At 40.7% G+C, this 21,794-nt stretch overlaps 1 protein-coding gene across 3 annotated transcripts in view; it reads right to left on the reverse strand.

Annotated features, from left to right (window-relative positions):
• Nucleotides 1-202: 202 nt before the first annotated feature.
• The window catches only part of ICE2 (interactor of little elongation complex ELL subunit 2), a 66,087-nt gene continuing 44,495 nt past the window's right edge, over nucleotides 203-21,794 (reverse strand). For all 3 annotated transcript variants that reach the window (XM_025199462.1, XM_006020036.3, XM_006020037.3), the window contains 6 exons: nucleotides 9,738-9,822; nucleotides 8,806-8,856; nucleotides 7,523-7,781; nucleotides 5,779-6,161; nucleotides 2,359-2,511; nucleotides 203-380 (listed from right to left, as the gene is read on the reverse strand). In XM_025199462.1, the coding sequence (XP_025055247.1) occupies nucleotides 5,997-6,161; nucleotides 7,523-7,781; nucleotides 8,806-8,856; nucleotides 9,738-9,822 (560 nt within the window). In that variant the 3' untranslated portion in view covers nucleotides 203-380; nucleotides 2,359-2,511; nucleotides 5,779-5,996. The remainder of the gene's footprint in view (nucleotides 381-2,358; nucleotides 2,512-5,778; nucleotides 6,162-7,522; nucleotides 7,782-8,805; nucleotides 8,857-9,737; nucleotides 9,823-21,794) is intronic.

Here is a 21,794-nt window from a genome sequence, read left to right on the forward strand (position 1 = left end):
TTGGGAAAAGTATTTAGATTTGCTTTAGAAATTAGCAGCTTATTTAGTTAAGAGGCATTTGAGAGATTTATAGGTACATTAGGATTTCATAGGAAAAGCCTGACAAAGATGAATTAATTTAGCTAATACAAGAGCTAGAGAGGACAGCATCAGCCACTCAAAGATGAAACCATTTTTTAATTTATTTATCAAGCTGTACTTATAGTGCTGGACAATTATGTTGAGAACAAAAGAAACACCTCTTGAAACTGCTTGATTAGCTAGTGGATTTCACTGTGTGGGAAGTCTCAGAGTCAAGTACTGAAGTTCAGAGTTTCCCAATTCATCTATTGGAAGTGGTCTACTCCCATAGCATTGAATCTCCTCCTTCCTTCCAGATGCTAAATAGCATTAAAGACAGTGGAAAAATATGTTAATGTACTTGCTTAATAGTCTTCCACATAAATATTTTGTTGTTGGCCCAGAGATGGTTTGCAATTGCAAATGGCTGGAGACCCTGTCTGGACAATCATGTATAGGGAAGTGGTCCATAATCTGTCCAATAATATATGGTGCACACCAGAATAAAGCCTGAGTTATTACAGATTTAAAAAGGTAAGATGGATTTTATGACCAATAGCTATTGGGTCAGGTTGGAACCAAATAAAGTCTCATGAGTCAGCATATAAAACTGATGGCCTTGGGGGTCAGGTAGGAATTTCCCCCACAGCTATGCTCAGATGGCAAGTTATGTTACAGGGTATTTTTGCTTTATGAAGCATTATATACTATCTGCCAGTAGATGGAGGGTACTGGACTGGAAAGGCCAGTAGTTTAATCCAATGCAGAAAAACTTACGCATGAGGCAGTGAGAAAACCTGACCTCTCTTTTAGAGGAGAGAATTTTTTTTTAACTTGTAACAGATAAATGAATGAAGCAGCCCCTGTCTGTTCACAAGACCTCTCCCGTGTCAATCAAATTCCAGATATCTCATTTTGTTAATCTGCATAGAAGATAGAGAAATCTCCTGACTTGTCCATAGATCCATAGTTCCAACAATAAACCACTTCATTTTTCCTTGGTGAGTATAAACTGCTCATCTTCTCCCAACCATTAGACACCTGCCTGAACTGGCTTTCTTTAAACAAGCCTCAATTATGAATTCAAGCTTCTGCCATACAGGTGTATACAGAGAAAGACTGAACTCAATTTCAAGCACATCACACAAAATCTCTCACTCAAAATTGGTTTGATCAATACTATAACAGATAGAACCTCCCATGCTGAAAAACAAATGACAAGAGACTGTATTATTTCTCTTCCCTTTCTTTACAATTTTTGGCGCAACAGGAACTTCTAATGTAAAAATCTAGATAGGGAGGCTCAGGGCACTTATACATGTGATGGACCTCTGCTCTGACATGTGCTAACTGGCATGCATCAGAGCGGACTCAATTAATCAGTTAATTGTGACTGCTGGGAGTCTGCTGGAGCATGTTAATTAGTGCACTCCAGCAACCTCCACATCATGTGTATTCAGCATCTCAGCGTTTCAAAATGATGGCAGGGGCACTATTTTGAAGCACTGGACACTGAATACACATGATGCTTGCAGGTGCTTTAAGTAGAGCAGCTCTTGGGGTGTTTATACACGTGCTCCAGGAGTGTGCATGTGGGGGAGGGAGGGAGTGTTGCTTTAATTAGAATGGCTCTCGGATTTGCTCTAATTAAAGCACCCAGAGTATCATGTGTATCAGCATCCCCGTGCCAAAAAGTGGCAGTTTGGGTGCTTTAACCAAAGCTCATCGAATGAGCATGGGATTAATCAAGTCTGCTCCGATGCACTGTAATTACACCACGTCAGAGAAGTCTTGCTGCACATGTATAGGTGCCCTCAGAGCCAATCTAATTAAAGTGCCAGGCCCCCTCCATTACGGAGCATGTGTATAGACACCTTTAGGCTAGAGGAGCAGGGGCAAAAATTTAAACAAGAACATAAATGCCAACACAACAGATGCTGTTACAAGCACATACAGGTTGACAACAAGCAGCGTCTATATTTGAACCCACAAACTGGAGCAAAAAAAAAATTCATTATTTGCACCCATAGTCTACCAGGAACATAACTGAAGGTTCAAATGACAGGGCTGGGCTGATGTGCAATAAAAATGTGACCCTAGGTTTGCTGACACGAGGTCACAAAGAAAATTAGTAACAAAATAAAACAAAACCATTCACCCAAACCCATGCCTACTTACTATTTCCCTTCCTTCCACAGCTCTGCTGTGGCCATTAAAAGCATGGCATTCTATAACAGGGATTAGGATTAAGAGTCAGTTGTATTCTAACAGAAAATAACTTTGTGTTTCCTCTTTTACCCCTTTCCATAGTTTGGTTTTCATCATGGAAACAGCTTGTCATCAGCACCCGAGTTCCCAGTTCCATAACCAGTATGCTTTCAGTGTCCATTTTACAAATTCTTTTCTTTTGAATTAAAAAAAATACTCCTAAATGTATTAGTCTGTAAATTGCTGCAATGAGAAAAAGGATCCAAAATCAGTTTACAAAGTTTTAGATTTTCACCTAGATTTAAAAGTATTTTGCATACTATTTTCTGTAAATAGAGAAATGAAGAGATTGTTTTTGAACAAGCTACAGTATAATCCACTCAAGAAATACATTTTATACTGCTCTTCCAAATTCAGTCTCATCTGCTTGAGACCGCACATACAGACACTCATCCAAATGTATTACATACAAAATAGATGGCCAACAGCTCAAACTGCTGACTGACAAGGGGCAGAAAACATGCGAATCATCAACATGATCTGGCATTCAGAACTGTTCCGCTGAGCAGAAATTCACTGATGTTGTATCAGAAAAAAAGTTACCTCCGTTTTCCGCATAACTGTCAGAAAGAACCCCAAATCACATTTTGATCAAGGAAACAAACTCCTGTTGGATATTCACAATTGACAATCTACTGTCCTTCATTCTTCTTCAATCTCCCTCCCATGGTCACTGATAAATGAGGGTAACCATTACCAGGCATGGAAATAGTTGTGGACCATATCATTGTCGGTCACGGACTGATGGGAGCTCCTAGCTGGCGGGGCCCACTGCACCCAAGCTTGGGAGCTACCTGCTGTGAGACCCACACACCCCTGTGGCTGGAAGATCACAGCTGGTGCGATCTTCCAGCTGCAGGGGCACTCTGTGTGGCTGGGAGTCTTGTCAGCTGACCTGGGCTCTCAGCTGGGGGAGTTTGCTTCTTGCTGGTGCAGGGGGAACTCGAATGGGGCTGCCCCTGCACTGGCAATGAGGTGCAATGGAATCTAATGTGGAATCCACACAATTATGCCTCCTGCCAAGCACATGTGGCATGGCAGGAGGTACAATTTTGTAGATCCCACATTCCATTCCATTGCATCTTTACCTGCTTGTATAGAGGGGCCCTGATACAAGTCATACTCCCTGACCTGTCTTCCTAGCACACATACTGAAATCCTGAGATTACAGTAAAATCTCTGGTATCCAGCATAAGTGGGGAGTGCCGGGTGCCAGTTATGTAAAAATCCCAGATATCTAAAAACGAGGGGGGTGGGGCTTAGCGGTGGGGTAGGGTGGTGGATGGCAGTGGTGGTGCACAATGGTTGCATGTGGCTTACATGCGGTGATGGATGTGCAGGTGTAGTGTGCGACTGAATGAAGTTTTAGCAATATGTAATGCAAGGCCAGAACATGCTAGCTTAAAACATTTTGGCATTTGAATATGTTATATTTAGATTAAGTAATAACAGCATTATATTGATAGTAATATGGGGGGGGTGTTTACACACACACACACACACACACACACACACACACACACACACTAACCATATTACTATCAATACATTGCTCGATTATATATTATATAAATCATTACACATAATATATATTATGTATAATCATTTATATAATATGTAATTGAGCGATGTATTTTTTAATATAGTGTATTAAGGATAATAGTATGATTGATTGAATTAATGAACAGTGTATGGACTGTTTAGAGTGTTCCTGTGTAAGCAAGAGGAGGTTTGCTAAGGAGCTGGATATGCAAGTTACTAGACAACAAACTGTTAGATAGATGGCTAAAGAACCAGTCTGACCAGGTGCAGAGGAGCTAGGCTAAGCAACAGGATAAAGGAGGAATTCTGCACGTCCTGCAATTTAGCTTAAACAACTTTCAAGGTTGGAAGACTGACTTTTACAACAGGAGTGACCTCGAGCTGAGATAATAACAAAAAGAATGATGAGAAACAACATCTGGACAGAGACGTGCGGATGGAAAAGTACCCTGACTTTGGATGAAGACTTGAAATCCCTATAAAAGTGGGATCCACCAATGCTGAGATGGGGAATTCACACTCTGCAACCTTCACTGGATAACAGGGGCATCTGTTCACCCCCACTCCCATCATCCTCAATGAACCTGGGCTGGCCACACAGTGCTAACATTGAGCAAACAAGCTGGTAACTAGAACATCTGAATAGAGTGTTTGTTTGTTTGTCTGTGTTGGCGTGAATGATATGTTAGTGTATGTCTTATTATGTTTTTGTTTTATGTAATCAATAAATGCAGCATCTTACCTTATCCCCCCCTTATAAGGTCTCGCTCATCTTTTGAGCAAAAGGCAATTTAGATAACATGGGGTGGTAGATGGTGGCAGTGGCAGTTAATAGAGTATTCTGGCTAGTAGAATGCTGGATAACAGAGATTTTACTGTGTTAGTTTTGGAAATGCTAAAACTAAAGCCAGCAGCAGCTGCCATGTCTGTTCTGGTAAGTTTGGGGAGCCATGAGTTGGCTTGTATATTCCTGGAATTCATATACTGGTTTAATCTAAAGTTTTAGACATTCTGTATATGTACTCAAAGAATTTCACTCCTCATGTCCATTTGTGGATGAAAAATAGCACAGCAAGCATGAATACAACCAAAGTCTCAAACAGTTGGCCATCCCAACGATGACAAGCTATACTCAGATTAAGTTAATACAAAACAGTCTGCCAAGTCTAAATTTGATCGAAATCATAAATAATTTAAGTGTAACAATATGTACAAATCATAACATGTGTTATTTATTTTGCTTTTAGAGTCTTCTCCTTTCTAATTGTAACTGAAGGTATCATGAATACTGTTACAAGATTTTGAAAGGTTAAGACTTTCAGATACACAGGGCAAACTCAGCCTGAATCTATATCAAGTCAAACTGTGTCCAAAGATCAAATTCCTTGGCTGCTGAGGTACTATTTTTTTTGCTGAAAACTGTGCTTCAGATCCCCACCCTCAGTTAACCAGCACATGCCTCATAACTAAAATATTTCCACTCTGGGAGTTCACAAAATGAACTAGAACCTAATACTTGTAATTTAGAAACAGCTGGAAGTAAACTTTGCTTTTTGTTAATCTATCATTCCATCTACAAGAAACATAACGCACTACAACAGTGTCTGGGATGTTAACTGAAAGTAAATAAAGCTATAAATAAATAAAACAGTGGTAAATTAGAAAAGGTATTATATTTAAACAGAGAAGAATAGCTTAATGAACATGCACATTTAGCTATGATTAAAAATCTGTGCCTTTTGTATCTTGTTAAGGTACAGGCGTAAAAATATATCACCCACTAAACAAATATTTATTAATCTTTTCAGGATATCAAAATATATTCTGTGTAATCCTTGTCAATAGAAAAGCAATTCTGAACATAAAGATGCAACAAATAACACAAATAAAAGCAGTCTGAACAAAAACCTTTTTGTTAATTCAGGTCCTGGATACTTTGGAGGCCTGAATAGTTTGTAGCATTTTGCAGTTTTCTTCAACATGGCTGTGCAGCTTGCTCTCTACCAACCTCTTCTGGTTTCTCTGAAGCAACAACATAAGCTTTTTTTGGTCTTGTCTTTCTCCACATTTTCTCAGTTTAGTGAAGATATTTCTGCTTTGCTGAAGTTCATGTTTTATTTTGTTTTTCACTTTTTCATCATATTTGCCTGTTTGCAGTTGTTTGTCCTCAGTTTTTTTGCAGCGACACCTTCACTTCTAACAGGCTTAGCTGGCATGGGATTGATTCTTGTTTCCATGGATACTGATTTTCTCCGGTTGGGTGTGTTTGCATGTGCTTTTACCCCATACATCTAGAAGTATTGAGAAAAAAAATGAGAATTACATTCAGAGAATTTCTAGTCCATGAAGCTGGACTCCAGTTTTATGCAATAGCTAAGTATACAGAACCCTTGAAAAAGTATAGGAGATATTTTCTCTATTATGAAAAATACTGGCTCAAATATTTCCTCAAAATGGTCTTCCTTTTTTAAAATGTGACTCACTTGAACAAAGGTTTAGAATTAAGAGCATGCCTCTGCTTCTAGAAATTCTCATACTTGGTTAACTGTATCATTTATACACTTGTCCTAAACTTAATCCTATGTTTAGACCCCAAAAGATTTACAGCACACGAGAATCTTCTCCAAACTCAGGAAACAGTTCAACGTCAGTTCAGTGCTATTTCATGCTAATGCGATTATTGATGACTTAATTTAGAAAATGTCCACGTGTTCTAAAGTCTTTAGACTCAGACTAAGTACTTGGTAAAATATATATTTAGCAAACTTACTTTAAAATTCCATTTCTTTGAGCTAAACTAAAAATTGTGAAGTGAGGGAGAATATATACTCTGTATGAATGTGTTAATTTTCATTAAGAAGGAATAGACCACCCACATACCATAATGGATTTGAAACACCATAATTATATTTTACGAAATTAATCGCACACCTCCAGATTCAGCATGACAAGTGGCTCTTATTTTAGCAATCCTCTATGCCAAAAAAAAATCATTTAGGATTATTTAAGATGATACAGCTAAAGAAAGAGAATTTGAGCACTGAATTGTAATCAGAATTTCCTCAAAGGCGATGCCATTTTGTGGGAACAGAACTGGGGTTCTGGTTACTTAATTTTCCTTCTAAAAGTTTCTCCTGAGATGGTTTGAAAGGCAGCATGATAAAAAAAAAAGTCAATGCATCAGAGCCATGATCTGGAGAAATTTCTTTCTGCAGTTGTACTTGAAACACACTAAAGGTAGCCCTAATGAAGAGTATGATATGCCTACACTACCAAGAAGTAAAAATAGTACTGATAGCTCAAGGAGTAAATTCAGCTTCTTTACATGGTCCCAAATGAATGATTTTTTCTTTTCATCAAGGAAAAGGGCATGCTTTAAAAATATTTATCAAAGAGCAGGATGTAAATGGAATAAGACCTAACTCTAACAACTAATGAAACTAAGTGGTAGTGGTAATATATATACACACACCACATACAAAAAATATTATATAAACTTGAAATTAGCCTACAATAATTAATTATTGCAATGTTGTGAGCCTGTGAGTTTAATTTTGTAGCCAAGGATCTCAGAGCCAAAGATAAGAACAAAAGTATCTTACCCTAGAAGCAGTTTATGGGCTCAACGCTTTGCTTTAGTGTGAATACTCACCTTCTGTTTCCTTATGGTTTCTTGGGGTCTAGGTGGAAAGGTACATGGGACTCTTCCATGATACATGTGATAGGGTAAAGGAAGGGTGGGGTCTAATGGTACCCATGGGACTGAAAGAGTTGCTGGAACATTAGGCAGATTGCTGTGAGTTTTATGTAAATTATATGATGCTCTGGTCACTTTCCCAAGGGAGCTCTTGTAGATTGCAACTGATGAATCTCCTGCAGCATGAGTCAACAAATATGACCCTTCCTGAAAACTATAAAGTATAGACATATCACTAATCAAATTCAAAATGTATTAATAAGATAAAAAAATAAGCAGCATTAATTTAGGCCAACCACCTGATCTCTTTATAAGCAGAAGTGGTACAAAGAGCTTCAACTGGATGAAGAGATGTATAAACATGGCATGTATAGCTAATAAGTTACCATCTTATATTTTCAAAATAAAGCATATTAATATCTAATTAATGCAATTAACCTGTAACTTGCTTATAAACCAGGAAATAAAAATGTATTGAATATATTAATAAATTATCTCTTTGCATCCTATTATCTTTAGTTATTTAGGCACAGATTCAGCAAAGCACATAGGCTCAACTAACTCCCCATCAGAAACAACTTAGTCATAGGCCATAAAAGAGAACACAGAAATGATAGTTAAAAAAAATCCTTAAAATGCAATGTTTCACATACATGCCAGGCATTAAATCTGATTTTCAAAACAAACTATACATTGGTTAAGTGACTGTCAGATTGAAGAATTATAATGTTTAAACAAATAAAAATAAAGCAGAGAAAACAAGAAGTAGATGTTAAGACTATAAAGAGAGAAAAACAGATGCAGCTATAAGCCATCTGAAGTGCAGAGGAGCATAAGCAATAAGCCTAGAAAAAAGCTACCAAAGGAAAAGTATAATTGTAGCTCCAAAATCTTACAGCCCAGTCCCAGAAACTCCTCAGTCAGGTGAGAAGTGTCAACTGGATTTATTGCTTGAGGAAACTCTGTTCTTTTGACTAAGTGTTTTATGTGACCAGACTTTTTATATAGCATCATATATGCAAAAAAGCTGTAACCCTGAAATACTCCTAAGCACCACTACAATGTGCTGTGTAAATGTAACTTAAGTGTTTTATGGTTTGTATTTGAATTACCTCAGTTAAAACAAAAAAACAACAGAAGGGTAAACAATCATTTTACAAAAGAGATATTATTTTGGAAGATCTGGTGTCATCTACAACTAAACCCCGCCCCCCCCCCCAAATTAGAAAAGTACTTACTCAGTTACTTTCTTCAAGACATTTCGAAGAATATTTAATGAATTTGCAGGCCTGTGAGAAATAAATTCAGAGGGAATTACATGTATAGGCCAAGCTTATCAAAATAACTGCACATTTTGTGCGCGCAATCTGAGACCAAAGGGACCTGCTTTTCAGAGGGATATTCTGACAAGCTAGTTTAAGCAGTCTTATGCAATCTGTAGCCAACATAGAGAGGCATGGGAATCTCTCTAGATACAAAAATAAGGCTACTTCAGGTATGTGTGCTCTCAAGCCTGGTCTATGAAACAAGGATATAGACTGTCAAGAAGACTGATAGACTGCTTGCCTCTGAAAGGACTGGCAATTGCTTGCAGTCACTGGAAAGATCAGGTCACAAAGGAGATGATTAGAAAAAACACTACTAATAAAGAGATGGCTGCTGATGCAGCAGTGAGGAGGAAACACCAGTTGTTTGGACACACCTACCAGCTAAAGAATGACTATCTGCTAAAAGACAGCATTCTTCACCCTTGTGGTAGGCAGCTAGGAAGTTGCCAGAAAACATATGAGAATGGTGTGGCAAGATCCAAAGACATTGTTTGCTGCCGTGTAAGTCAGAACTCAGTGTGGAGTCACATTACCTGGATGGCTGATTTTTAGCTTGTGGGACAGAGAAAAGAGGATAGTTTAACAGTATCAGGCCCCTTCAGAGGTGTCTCAAGTTGTACATCCCCAAAATCAGCTTTGTTACTGAAAACCTTGTCAGTCATATGAAGTTTGACTTTATTCAAACTAAAGCTTGAACTCCTGAATCCATGGAACTCTCTAGATAGCAAAACTCTCATAAATTAAGATTTACTATAAGAAACAACTAATAAAGCGTCAACTGATTTTTAAACATGAATTCAAGACAGCTTCCAAAGCTCTTACAATAAAGAAAATATACTCACTTAAATGATGCCAACTTTTCTTTTAAATATTGTGGAGAAATCTCACCCAGCGTAATAAGGTTTGATGTAAAGGCATCAACGTGTCCTGAAAAACATCAAAACAGCAAAGAAACAACAAAACAGAACAAACTGGTCAGAAAAAGACAGTTAAATAAGTGCTGATACAATGTAATTTAAAGAAAACCTTCAAAAGTTTTGTCATCAACAAATAGAGAGACAAAAAGCAATTCTAAGTTTAAATGTATTCTGCATAGTAACTGAAAACAAGGCAACTGAATGCACATAATTATTTAATTATATACACATTTGTTCTCCCAGGGGAAACTGTCCAAGGAGCAATTTAACCCTGGTTAAATTTCCAGCTTATTTTTCTCCTGGAGCAACCATTTTTGCTCTGGGATAAAAATCCTGAATATCTGCATTCTCCTAGGAAAGCAGGGACTCTTATAGGAGCAAGTGAATGTCTGTACATGGCCACCGTTTCCTCAAACTCATGCTTCCAAGACATACTAGACTGAGACAGGCAATTATTTTGGGTGGAGGGCTGCTTAATGAGTTTTGGCAAGCTGTCGAAGGCCGCAAGGGTAGCCTCGCCCCTTGACAGGTACCCCGCCCCCCAGTTGCCATCTTGGGTCTTGAAATCCTGCCCCCTAATCCCTGACCTTTGTCACCGGAAATCCCTCCCCTTGCCTCCAGAAGTACTTCTTTTGGCAAGGGGGTTTGCCATCTTGGAACCAGAAAAAACCCCAAATTATAGACTAAAAATCAAATGCTGACAATAGCGTATTTTAAATGTTATTAAAAAATATATTTTTGCCCTGATTTGTGTGCATTTTGTTGTGTATATAGAGGTGATTGCATAATGGCTCAAAATGAATTCTTACTCTTCCATACCGTGGCGGGTGGGAGTGGGTGGGTATGGGGTTTGTGGGGGACTGTAGGCACGTGTGTAGATGCATGTGTGTGTATGTGGGGTAATGTGTGGAGGAGGAGAGTGGCTAGGAGAGTGCTTGGGGGGTGTGGGTACATGTGCATGGCAGGGTGTGCTAGTGTAGCAGTGCGCAGGGCTCCCTCCAGAAGTGTGTGGGTGTGTGTGTGGGGGAGGGTGGTGGTGGGTGCGGTGATTGTGTGGGGAGGGTGTGGTTGTGGAGTTTGTGGGTATTGTGGGGTGCACATGGGACCCCATCACACACCTCCCTGATCCATTCAGCCCCTGCCCCACAACAGCCACCTCCCTGCCACCACCACCAATGTGCAGCCCCAGCACTTTTCACATTCAATATCAAGTATCAGCTGACAATCCAACATGTGATGTTTCAGGAGACTGTTGGCTAGACTCACTCCTAATGGACTAAAGTCTACAAAAGGACAACTGGCTTCTTTCAGACCTCATACACTTGTCATTTCTTTTGAATTCAGTACTTTTTGGAAGATTAAGTAGACAGATTTGATACTTTGCATTTTTAGTTTAACAATCCAAGTTATTACTGCATATCTATGTTAATTCTCCCTACCTCTGTCATCTTCATACCTCTGTATTTTCTATCATACAATTACAAACATTGTTTCCTATTCTCAAATCATAGCCAAGACAGCCTCAAACATGAAAATGCTCAAATCTAATTTCAGGGCACCTCTACTTTTAATCAGATATAGTACTTTTTCTGATGCCTGTTAAATAACAGATTGAAAACCTGTGACATTTATTCATATACCCATACTGTAAGTATATCTTAGTGGTATGATTTTAACCTTCCCCAACCTTTTTTTTCCCTTAAAGGATTAAAGTCTCCTCTTCCCTATTCCGAAGAAAGTAAATTAGTCTTTTCCATTAGTTTTCACTTCAGCACTTACAGAAACTTGACAATACATTAATATAGCGGTGTTCAACTGGCACCCTGCAGATTGCATGCAGTCCCCAAGGGTTTAACCTGGGTTCCTGTTCTAGGCACCACTCCTGCCTGGGTCCCTAGTCCCTGGTCTGGGCACCACTCCTGCCACTATATTGACAGCTGCTGCACTGGAGTCTCCAGGCCCTCTTCCTTTTCCAGCTTGACCCCACCCCTGGGGTTGAGCCCAAGAGAGCCCATGGCTAGGTGGCTGGGGAGACCCAGTGACCCTATGCAGGGCAGTGTGAGGTGCCAAGCACATTACAATGGGACACCTGTGGTGTGGTGCAACTGAAAGGACCCATGTGGTAGTGATGCAGGGACAGTACAGTAGGAGGTGCTGAGGGGGAAGGGGAAGAGGCGCACACAGCACAGAATGGCATATAAGCCCATAAGGCATGCAGCCCAGGGAGGTGTGGCTATGTGGTATCCAGCTCAGAATCTGGACAGCCCGGCATTCATACAAATGAAGGAGTAACAAGGAGGAAAAAAACCTTCGATTTAGTATTCTTCTTGCTGGTTGAGGGGAAAAAATTAAAAAGCAGCTTTCATTTTATACCAATGTAGCTGACTATATTATTTTGCTCAAAACAAGCATGAATATCCTGCTTTGGAAATACTGCAAAGGTTGCTTACCTTTTTTTGCAAATCTGCAGTGACCGTGTAGCATTTTCTGTTATGTTACTACTACGGTGCATCCCTGGAACATGAGAGTAAATATACCCATATTTTCCAGGCTTAAACCTGAATTATTTCTTAGCCAGAATGATACAATTTAACAGAAGTAAAAGTACCTGAAAAGTAGAGACAAAGTCTACCTACCAAAAGGTGGAAGAGTACTTTTTTTTTTTTTTTTTTTTTTATAGGTTTGCTAATATAATAAGAAGCTCAAACTATGTTGGTCAAAGATTACACACAGAAATCAGTTTTTCTTGTCCCTTTTAATTTGTTTTCATTAGCTACACTAACTGCTGCTGCATCCCCTTTGCCCTAGAATCCCTTAAAAAGTGGCTTCTATGGCATATCTACAAAAATGGACTCCATCTATGCCGAATGCCCTACTTGAGGAACATGTGGCCTAAAGCAGCAGCTACATTATATGTTCAAGACTGTCAACAAAAGGAGGGCTGCTGAGTCTGTCCAATGGTGGTAATTTGTATTTGTGCACATTGTTTGTCCACTTTACTAGATCATACAAATCACACCTTCAGTTTAATAGGACACTGCAATTTTATGCAGGAGACTAGTTACAGTTCCATCTTTTCATTTCCTGAGCTGGCAGCACTGCTGAGTCAGTGGGTGGACCTCTGTGTTTCTTCACAGAGCTGCAGATCTATGGGAGAACCCTTGCAGAGCTGAAAAATAATCATTCTAAACAATTAGGGATGACACTGGCATGGGTCCAAAGAGACTCTCATCAAGCCTTAGCCAGAAACAAGGCTAGGTACAGACTTTCAAAAAGCAGAATCCATCTAAATTGTGCTGTAAGTGGTGCAAGTTTAGATTGGCAGAGAACAGAACACACATTTGTCACAACCCAAAGTTGTGGATTTTTTGATTGTGTGTGCTTCGGCACCGCTAAATTATGTTCCCGCCGAATTGCAGCTCTTTTGCACGATGGAGTGTTCTGTTGTTATAGAGAACCCGGGTGCAGAAAAATGTTTCCCGCCGTTTTGTAGCCTTCTTTGCATTGTGCATTTCGTGATGCATGCTGCAAAGGAGTTCCCGCCATTTGTATTAAAATTTGAGCCACATTATTGGCTGGTCTTAATTTAGGCACACGTGGCGGCTAGCTATTGGCTTGCTAGCCGTACAAAAGGCTTGGGTGGTTTCCGCCCAAGTTGGAGAGAAAGACGGAGAGAGACACGGAGAGACGGATCTCCAAGCGCTGTGGGTCCTTTCGAACCCAGCGCGTCTTTCTTAAGAAGGCGATAGAGGCTCCAATTGCCGAACCCCCGGAGCCTAGCAAACTCCAGGGCACTACTTACCGACGGCCTCTAGCCTCTCCCCGTCGCCGATTGCAGCCCAGACGTATCCCTATCCTGCAACCACATTTTCGAACCCACAGAGTCTTAACAGCTCCGGGGGACCTGGGTACCAAACAAGAACCCACGGAAATACAGCTGCTCCGTGAGAAAAGAACCGAGAAAAGAATTGCTAAACCCGCGGAGCCTAAACCACTCCGGGGTCAAGGAACCGAGTTTATCAGAGTCCTCCAACGAGGATTGAAGCGGAGCTGTACCTGGAAACTGTCCAGCCTGCACTGCGACCATCTCAGGTGTAAGTAAATAATCTTTTCAATCAACCATTACGCCTCCGTGACTGATTCTAGCTCGAGCGTACTGCTCCACCCCACGACTTTTCTCCGGCCCCGCGTGCCCGGGCTGCCGGCCACAGCCCGCGTGCACACAGACGGGCCCGGCTCCGGCTAGGACGGGACCGGGAGCCGGCCCGCACAACATTCACCCTTCAGTGGATGGGGGCAAATCTTAGACTGGGTTTCGCCAGTTTTAAACCAGTTTGCGTGCACTGAACTTCTTTTCTGTTAAGGATAGAGACTGGTTTTGCATGCCAAACTATAAATCGGTTTCCAATCACTTACACTGGTAAAAGTATTATGTCTGTACCTGGCCAAAAACTGCAATGAATGGAATTAAGATGGAGGTTCAGATTACAAGAAAGAACTCCTTGGAAAGTTAAAATGCAGTTCAATGTCAGTGCTGATACCCACAACTCATCCCACACATACATTAGAATTACTTCGAAGAAGTGGTTTAAAACCCAGAGGATCCTGAAAAGGAGAGTTAGAAATTTTTTTTCTTCTGAAGTTCACCTATCATGTCCTGGCTACAAAGTATTGATGGTACAGTCATACCAATCATTTCTAAGTGATCAGCATCTTTGCTGAAGCAAATTCCAACAGCATTGAGGTCGTGATCATCCAAAACCAACTTCGCTGGACAGGTCATGTTGTTCGCATGCCTGATTCCTGCCTTCCAAAGAGAATCTTTTTCTCACAGCTGAAAGAAGGTCACTGAAGTGTCACAACCCTGTGATTTTTTGGTGCCTCGGCACTATGGAATTTCCTGGCCACATGAGAGCTCCTTTGCACGGCAGAGTGTTCTGCTGCAATTAAAAGCCTGCGTGCAGGAGAGTTCCCGCCAATTTGCAGTTTCCTTTGCAGGATGCATTTCTTCTTTGCAGCACAGAAATGCACAGTGCAAAGAGTTCCCGCTATTCGGATGCAAATTTGTGCCCCGCTATTGGCCAGTGCTAAATTATTCACATGTGGCGGCTAGTAATTGGCTTGCTGGCCGTTTAAAATTCCGCGCGACTTCCGCCCAAGTCGAAGAGCTTTGAGCACGCTGCAGAGTGCCTCTGAAGTTATCTGACTTGCAGCTGCCGATCGATAGACTGATCACCTATCGATCTTTCTTCCTGTCACCGAGCGCAACCCCGACGTACCCCTTTCCCCGCCGGCTTCGAATTGCGGACGGATTAACTGGCTTGGGCCCCGCCAGCTGGAGCCACCCCGGGGGGTGTTCCGACGACCGGACCACCTGCGTCGTGATTGCAAGCGGCGTGAGTAAAGTTTTTTACAACCAATAAGTTGTGTCTGCCTCTCCATTCACCAACCCGCCCTGACGTACGAGCGTAACTCGAGTCGGCCCTGGCCGTCTGAGACATGAAGTAGCAGAGGGCAAAGAGAGTGCTTCAAAGACACCATGAAGGCAACATGAAGAGGTGTAACATTGACATCAACACTTGGGAGACCCTTGCTCAGGACCGACCAAAATGGAGGAAGGCTCTTTGGGAGGGATCTCAGCACTTTGAAACAGCTCGTTGACAGGCAGAAGTGGACAAGAGGAACAGGTGAAAAGAACATCAGAACATTCAACGCAGCAACACAGTGCCCATCCCTCCTGGAAACACCTGTTCTCACTGCGACAATACATGTGGATCTAGAATTGGGCTATGGAGCCACCTAAGGACTCACTATTAAGATTCTTGGAAGGCAATGTTACTCATTTGCAAGTGATTGCCCATCAATCATGCAGTATCTATGGTACAGTCATACCAATCATTTAAGTGGCTGCACTGCACTATACTGTTGACGCAACTGTGTGAATTAAAGGAATTCCATAGATTTACTTCCCTTTGTTGGTTTAAGGGAGAAATTAAATATTACTTTATCACAAGATTTTAAATAATTTGCTTGTTATCTTAACCACAGCAAGCTTGGAGACGTGGACCAAAGAACAGACAGGAGTCATGTACTTCATGCTAAACATATAAAGACATTAACATCCTAGTGCCACTTTACTGGGACAATGGCTGCAGGAGAACACTAGTTGAAAGAATCAGACATCTGCTATATTTAAAACTAACTGTTTTAAAGGGGAAATTTCAGTCACCAGAGGAATAATGGTTGTTTCAGAGCAAATCTATTTTTAAAAAATAAATAAATAAATAAATCTAAGCTAGAGCTACTTGAAAACAAAATTTGACAGGACTAATTTTACCAGCAGTCTCCCAGTATTTTTCTAGGCACAGCAAAAACTATCCCAAAAGTGCAGCATTTTGGTGAGAGAGAAAAATATTAAAAAAACCCTGCGTTTATTTCCAAGTGAAAGGGATTGTGTCAATTTACGTATCCATCTGTTTTGCCTGCTATTGACACAGTTACTGTGTAGGATTATTACATATGGAAGATTAGAGACCAAATGTTTTCTTTCTGTTCGTTTACTTACTGAACGATAACATTTGGTGTGCAATCCATTTCACTGTATTCCTTGTACTGCTTCCAATCTGCAAGTGCTACTTCTGGCCTTTAAATAGGTCTATAGGAGTTAGCTGTCTGACTTTCAGTGAGTTTTCACTGAAAGCTTGTGTAAGTCCCTCACAACTATGCAGCTGGTCCAAAAAACAAACCACATGCATCTCTCCAAATCTCTTCATGATATTTAGGCCTTGTTATTTCCTGTGCATGGGTATCACAGTAATAAGACACAGAGAGGGGTACAATTTAATAAGCAAGAAAACACAATTATAAAGCCTGACAAAACTGGATGGTGTAGTACATGACATCATTGCTCTAAAAATTGGCTACATTGTGTATTGATGGTGTGTTTTTTAAGATTAGGGGAAAAGGGATGTTTATATGCAAAACGAATGATACAGGAACTCAACAACTCTGAAAGATAAATAGAAAAACAAAAAAATAAAGTCCCCCAATGTTTGCTCTAATACCGTTAAGAAAAAAATATAAAAAGAAAAACAAGACAGGATAAGGTCATGGCATAACTGGAAGAATTAGGCACCAACAGACCACAACTTGCTGCTACAGAAACTAACAAAACAAGGCAGGCTTCTTCTACAACAGGAAGATAAGGGAGTCATAAAAGCTAAAAATTCATTCATGATAAAAGCAACAATCCTCTGACTATGAACTGAATTCAAATGCCCTTTGGTGGGGATGGTCATTTCTTATTTTCCTGTTGGTATATAGACATATTTTTAATGCATGTTGTTTGTTGGGGGAAGGGGAACAATATATGTATATTTTGAGGAGTGTTATAGATTCTTTAAGATAAGGGACATGTGGGCTAGGGAGAGAGTTTGGAGGAGAGACTGATCTGCCCCTGGGTAAGCAGCAGGAGAATGGAAGTCAGTGGATATGGGGCAGTGGGAAGAGGTTCTTTATACCTACATATGAATGGGGGTGGGTGGTGGAAATGTGGGGACAAGTTAGAGGGTTTGGTCTACTGTAAGAGGCAGGGAAGCATGAGTGGGTGCAGTGGGATGGAGCTTTAAAGTTCTGGGGTGGCACTTGTGGGGCCTTTTGTTACATTTCTTATCTTGTGGGCTATTTGTTTTATGGTAAGCGGCTTTGAGCCTTTCTGGGTAGGATGGAATATAAAATTAAATAATAAATAAGACATTTAAAAATATATTTTTGAACAAACTGGACATAATGACTACTAGAAATCATCATTAGCCAGCAAATTACTGATATAAAAGGAAAATAACATCTTAGTTAATGAACCAGAAGCTATTTAATTTGGCAATAATAGGCCCTCCTAACGGGGCCCTAAATATTCCTATGGTGTTACCCCACTTTAACCTAATCTCTACTTCCTAAGTGTTGAATTACAGTTATTAATTTTTTCAATGACAATCTACATTTTCTCCACAAGCTTTTGTCTTTCAGTTCCAGTATTCCATTTCAATCAAATACAGTTTGGCCCTTTCTCTTGGTTTTCCACCCTTACCTCTCACATAGTATGAGAGAGAGAACATTCCTCTCTTTAGGAAATAAAACTTCAGGGACTGGTCAAGCATAGGTGAGGAGGAATGGCTGGCTAGTTGAAAGAAAAGTGTCAGGCAGGGGAAATAACTAAGTGGAAAATGCTTGACTATTCTTGATAAGGTAACTCAGTATTCAAATATCCTGAATCGTATTACAGATAAAACTAGGAAGCATTTACAAATTTAGCATTTGCTTTTCTTACCTTCATATTAGGAGCTTCTGCTTAAAGATATTCCTGAAATTCTGATGTCTTAATCGCGTCAGATGACTGAAGTCTCAATACTGTAAATTCACTGGTGTCTTAATGTTTAGTGTTTTGCAGTTTTGAAATATGGTTATAATAGAGTTACAACATGTTTGTATAGGACATAGCAAAAAACTATAACATTATTTTCCCAGTTCCCTGAATTTCTGAAATTCTACAATATTTCCAGTTCTGGTACCTGTTTAAAGTTATATGGAATATTTTGCACATAAAGCACATCCATAAAGTGGGACTAAAAGTAGTTTAAAAAAAGTCAGGAAAACAAGGTTCTTTTGCTGTTGTAATTATGCTTTTTTACTTCTAAAATTTGTTACAGGAAACTTATATGTAAACCAAAATATTTGTGAAACAGCTAAGGTTAAAGGGAAAACTGCTTCTTAAAGAACATTCCTATTCACATGAAAGAAAGCATGGGCAGGAAAGTTTAAGCTTTTATAAATTGTCTTGGCTTGCTCTCTTTTCTGTCTATTATTTCTGTATCTTAGATATTCTGTACCCTGTACAGATGATATAGTCTATATCTTATACAGTATGTATTCAACCTGTTGATGAAGATGAGGATCAAAAGAAAGTAGGGATGGTAGGGACCTCCCAAGGTCATCTAATTCAGTTCCCTGCTCAAGGCATGCTCATCCTTGACTCAATCATCCCAGTCAAGCTTTCAGTCAACTTACTCTTGAAAACTTCCAGGGATGAAGATTCCACAACTTTTCTAGGTAGTCTGTCCTAATGCTTGACCATGCTCAGAGTTAACAAATTCTTCCTAATCTCTAATCTACATTTCCTCTACTGTTAAGAGCTTTGTCTGTTCTTTCAGGAAGAATGACCAAATCCTCCCACTCCCCCCAAAATCTTCTCTTCTTCAGACTAAACAGTAGTAGTTTTTTCAGCCTTTCCTCAGAATCTGTTTCCTAGGCCTCTAATCGTTTTTGTTTTTTTCCACTAGAGCCCTTCTGAATTGTATACATCTTTTTTGAAGTGCAGGGCCCAAAACTTGACATAATACTCCATGTGAGGTCTCACAAGTACCAAATAGAGAAGAATCCCTTTTCTTGATTCACTTGCAACCTGAAGTTGCCAAAAATTGAATTCCAGCTTTCATAAATGAACTCACTAAAATTAGTGATCTCTGAAAAATAAGCATTTAAATCTTACCAGTAGAGGTGCACTGATACATCGGTTCATACTGACTCGGCACCAATAAAATCAAAATCAACTTTATCAGCAATTGGGTTTTTTTGGCTGATAACATTGTTGACAAATGCTGCGTGCACGCACACAGCCTGGCAGCTTGGAGAACAGGGTCCAGCTGGTAAGTCTGTGGGGAAAAAGGGGGAGCAGATCGAGGACCCCCCAGGGTGAGGAAGGGAGTGGAACTGGGGCAAATGTAGGCACTACTCAGCTGGGGCAGGGTGTGGGACGGAGCAGCAAGCAGCTCGTCTGAGGGCATGGGAAGGTTCCCACCACTGGTGCACCCTGGGGGAGCCACAGAGGGGCACATGCCTCATGGACCTGTGTTGGGCTGTTCTTGGCAAAGGGGCTGGGCAAGAGGCGGGTGGTGGAGGTACTGGGAGAGGGAATCTACAGAAATTTTGGGGTGGCTGTAGTCTACCCCGTAGTCCCCACTCCCAGCGCCGCTGCTGCCTGCCCTGCACACACCCCTCCGTGCCTCCACTGGGGTGTACCAGTGGTGGGAGTCGCACCTTGCCCCCCTGGACGAGCTGCTCGTGGCTCCATCCCATGCCCTACCCTGCCTGGGCAGTGCTTGCCCCTACCCCACTGCAGGGGCCTCAATCTGACTCCCCCGTGCCCCTTCCCTCCCCCTGTCCCTTTTCCTTCACAGATTTAGCAGCCGGACACTGCTCTCCAAGCTGCCAGGTTGCGTATCAGCAATTGGACCAGTAGATACTGCTTATTAATAATCAGCCACCGGTATTGGCCAAAAAAAAAAATCTTTAAATCGGTGCACCCCTACTTATCTGGTATTTGCCCTTGACAAGTAACTGAAGAAACTGAATGCATCTCCAGATAAAAGAAGCATTACTAGATAACATCCTTTTCTGATTTGGACTAGGTAGCAAGAAAATAAAGTGCCATTTAATGAGTCAGACCATAGATCGGGGTGGGCAATTATTTTGGGCAGAGGGCTGCTTACTGAGTTTTGGCAAGCCATCAAGGGCCCCATTGACAGGCAGCCAGGGGCAGATAAATATTCATTTTCTAAATTTTTTAGGGGCCCTGCAGGCCAGATAGAATGGCCTGGTGGGTCACATCTGGCCCGCGGACTGCATTTTGCCCACCCCTGCCATGGATCCACCTCATCCGGCATCTTGTGTGTCACAGCTGCAGAAAGTGGATGCTGAAAGAGAGAGTGAACAAGGTATGGCCAGAGTTTTTTCCACTGTTCCTCTCCCACTTGCAGCTTCCTCCATTTAGAGTCTAGGAAATTCTGATTCAGGGGCTGTACCCTTAACTCCATGGCAGGGGGTCGGACTTGATGATCTGCTCAGGTCCCTTCTGACCCTACCAACTATGAAACTCCCATGCTCAACAGCTACTGATACCTCTTTCCTTCAATAATTTATCCAATCCCTTTCTGAATCTGGCTAAACTATCAGCTTCTACAACATTTGATGGCAATGAGTTCCACACTATGTGAAAAAGAGTTTTACATTCACTACCTACTAGTTTCATTTTATGACCCTTAGTTCTTGTATTGTAAGAGACAGTAAATAATAAATCCTTATTTACTTTCTCTTCACCATTTAGTATTTTGTAAATCCTTACCATGTCCCTCCTCAAGTGTCTCTTTTCGAAACCAAATAGGCTTAGTCTCTTTAGTCTCTTCTTGTATGAAAACCCCTCCGTACTACCAGTCATCTTTGTTGCTCTCCTCTGTACCTTCCCTAGTTCTTTTATATCCGTTCTTCTATATCCTCTATGAGGTGTACGGACCAAAACTGGCACAATATTCAAGATGTAGATGTGCCATGGATTCATAAAAGGGGAATAATGATATTTTGTTTACAATTTCATTCTTAATAATTCCTAACATTTTGCTTGTTTTTTTGATACCTGCTGTGCACTGAGCTGATGTTTTTAGCAAACTATCCACAATGATTCTCAGATCTCTTTCCTGTATGGTAAAACCTAATGAAAAGCCCAACATCATGTAGGTACAGTTTGGGTTATTTTGCTCACATGCAGTACTTTACACTTATCTACATTGAATTTCATGTCATTTATTTATATACTCAATTATGCCAGGTCCTTCTCTATTTCCTCACAGTTCGCCTTGGTTTTCTATCTTTAAGCCAATTCCTAATCTATGAATGGACCTTCCCTGTAACCCCGTGGCTACCTGAATTCATAAAGAGCCTCTGATGTGGGATCCTGTAGCACAACTGTAAATACCCTGCTCTTCTATTTCTGAGAAGAGTGGCACCTTGGAGACTAAATCATTCAGGGTGGTATAAGCTTTCATAGACAACAACCTACTTTATCAGATGCTATAAACAACATAAACTGTTGCCTACAGCAGCTTATACCTCTCCCAATGAGTTAAATCTAATCACACAGGAGGGAGGGTAGGA

Source organism: Alligator sinensis, unplaced genomic scaffold (genome assembly GCF_000455745.1).
Source record: "Alligator sinensis unplaced genomic scaffold, ASM45574v1 scaffold458_1, whole genome shotgun sequence".
NCBI lineage: Eukaryota > Metazoa > Chordata > Crocodylia > Alligatoridae > Alligator > Alligator sinensis.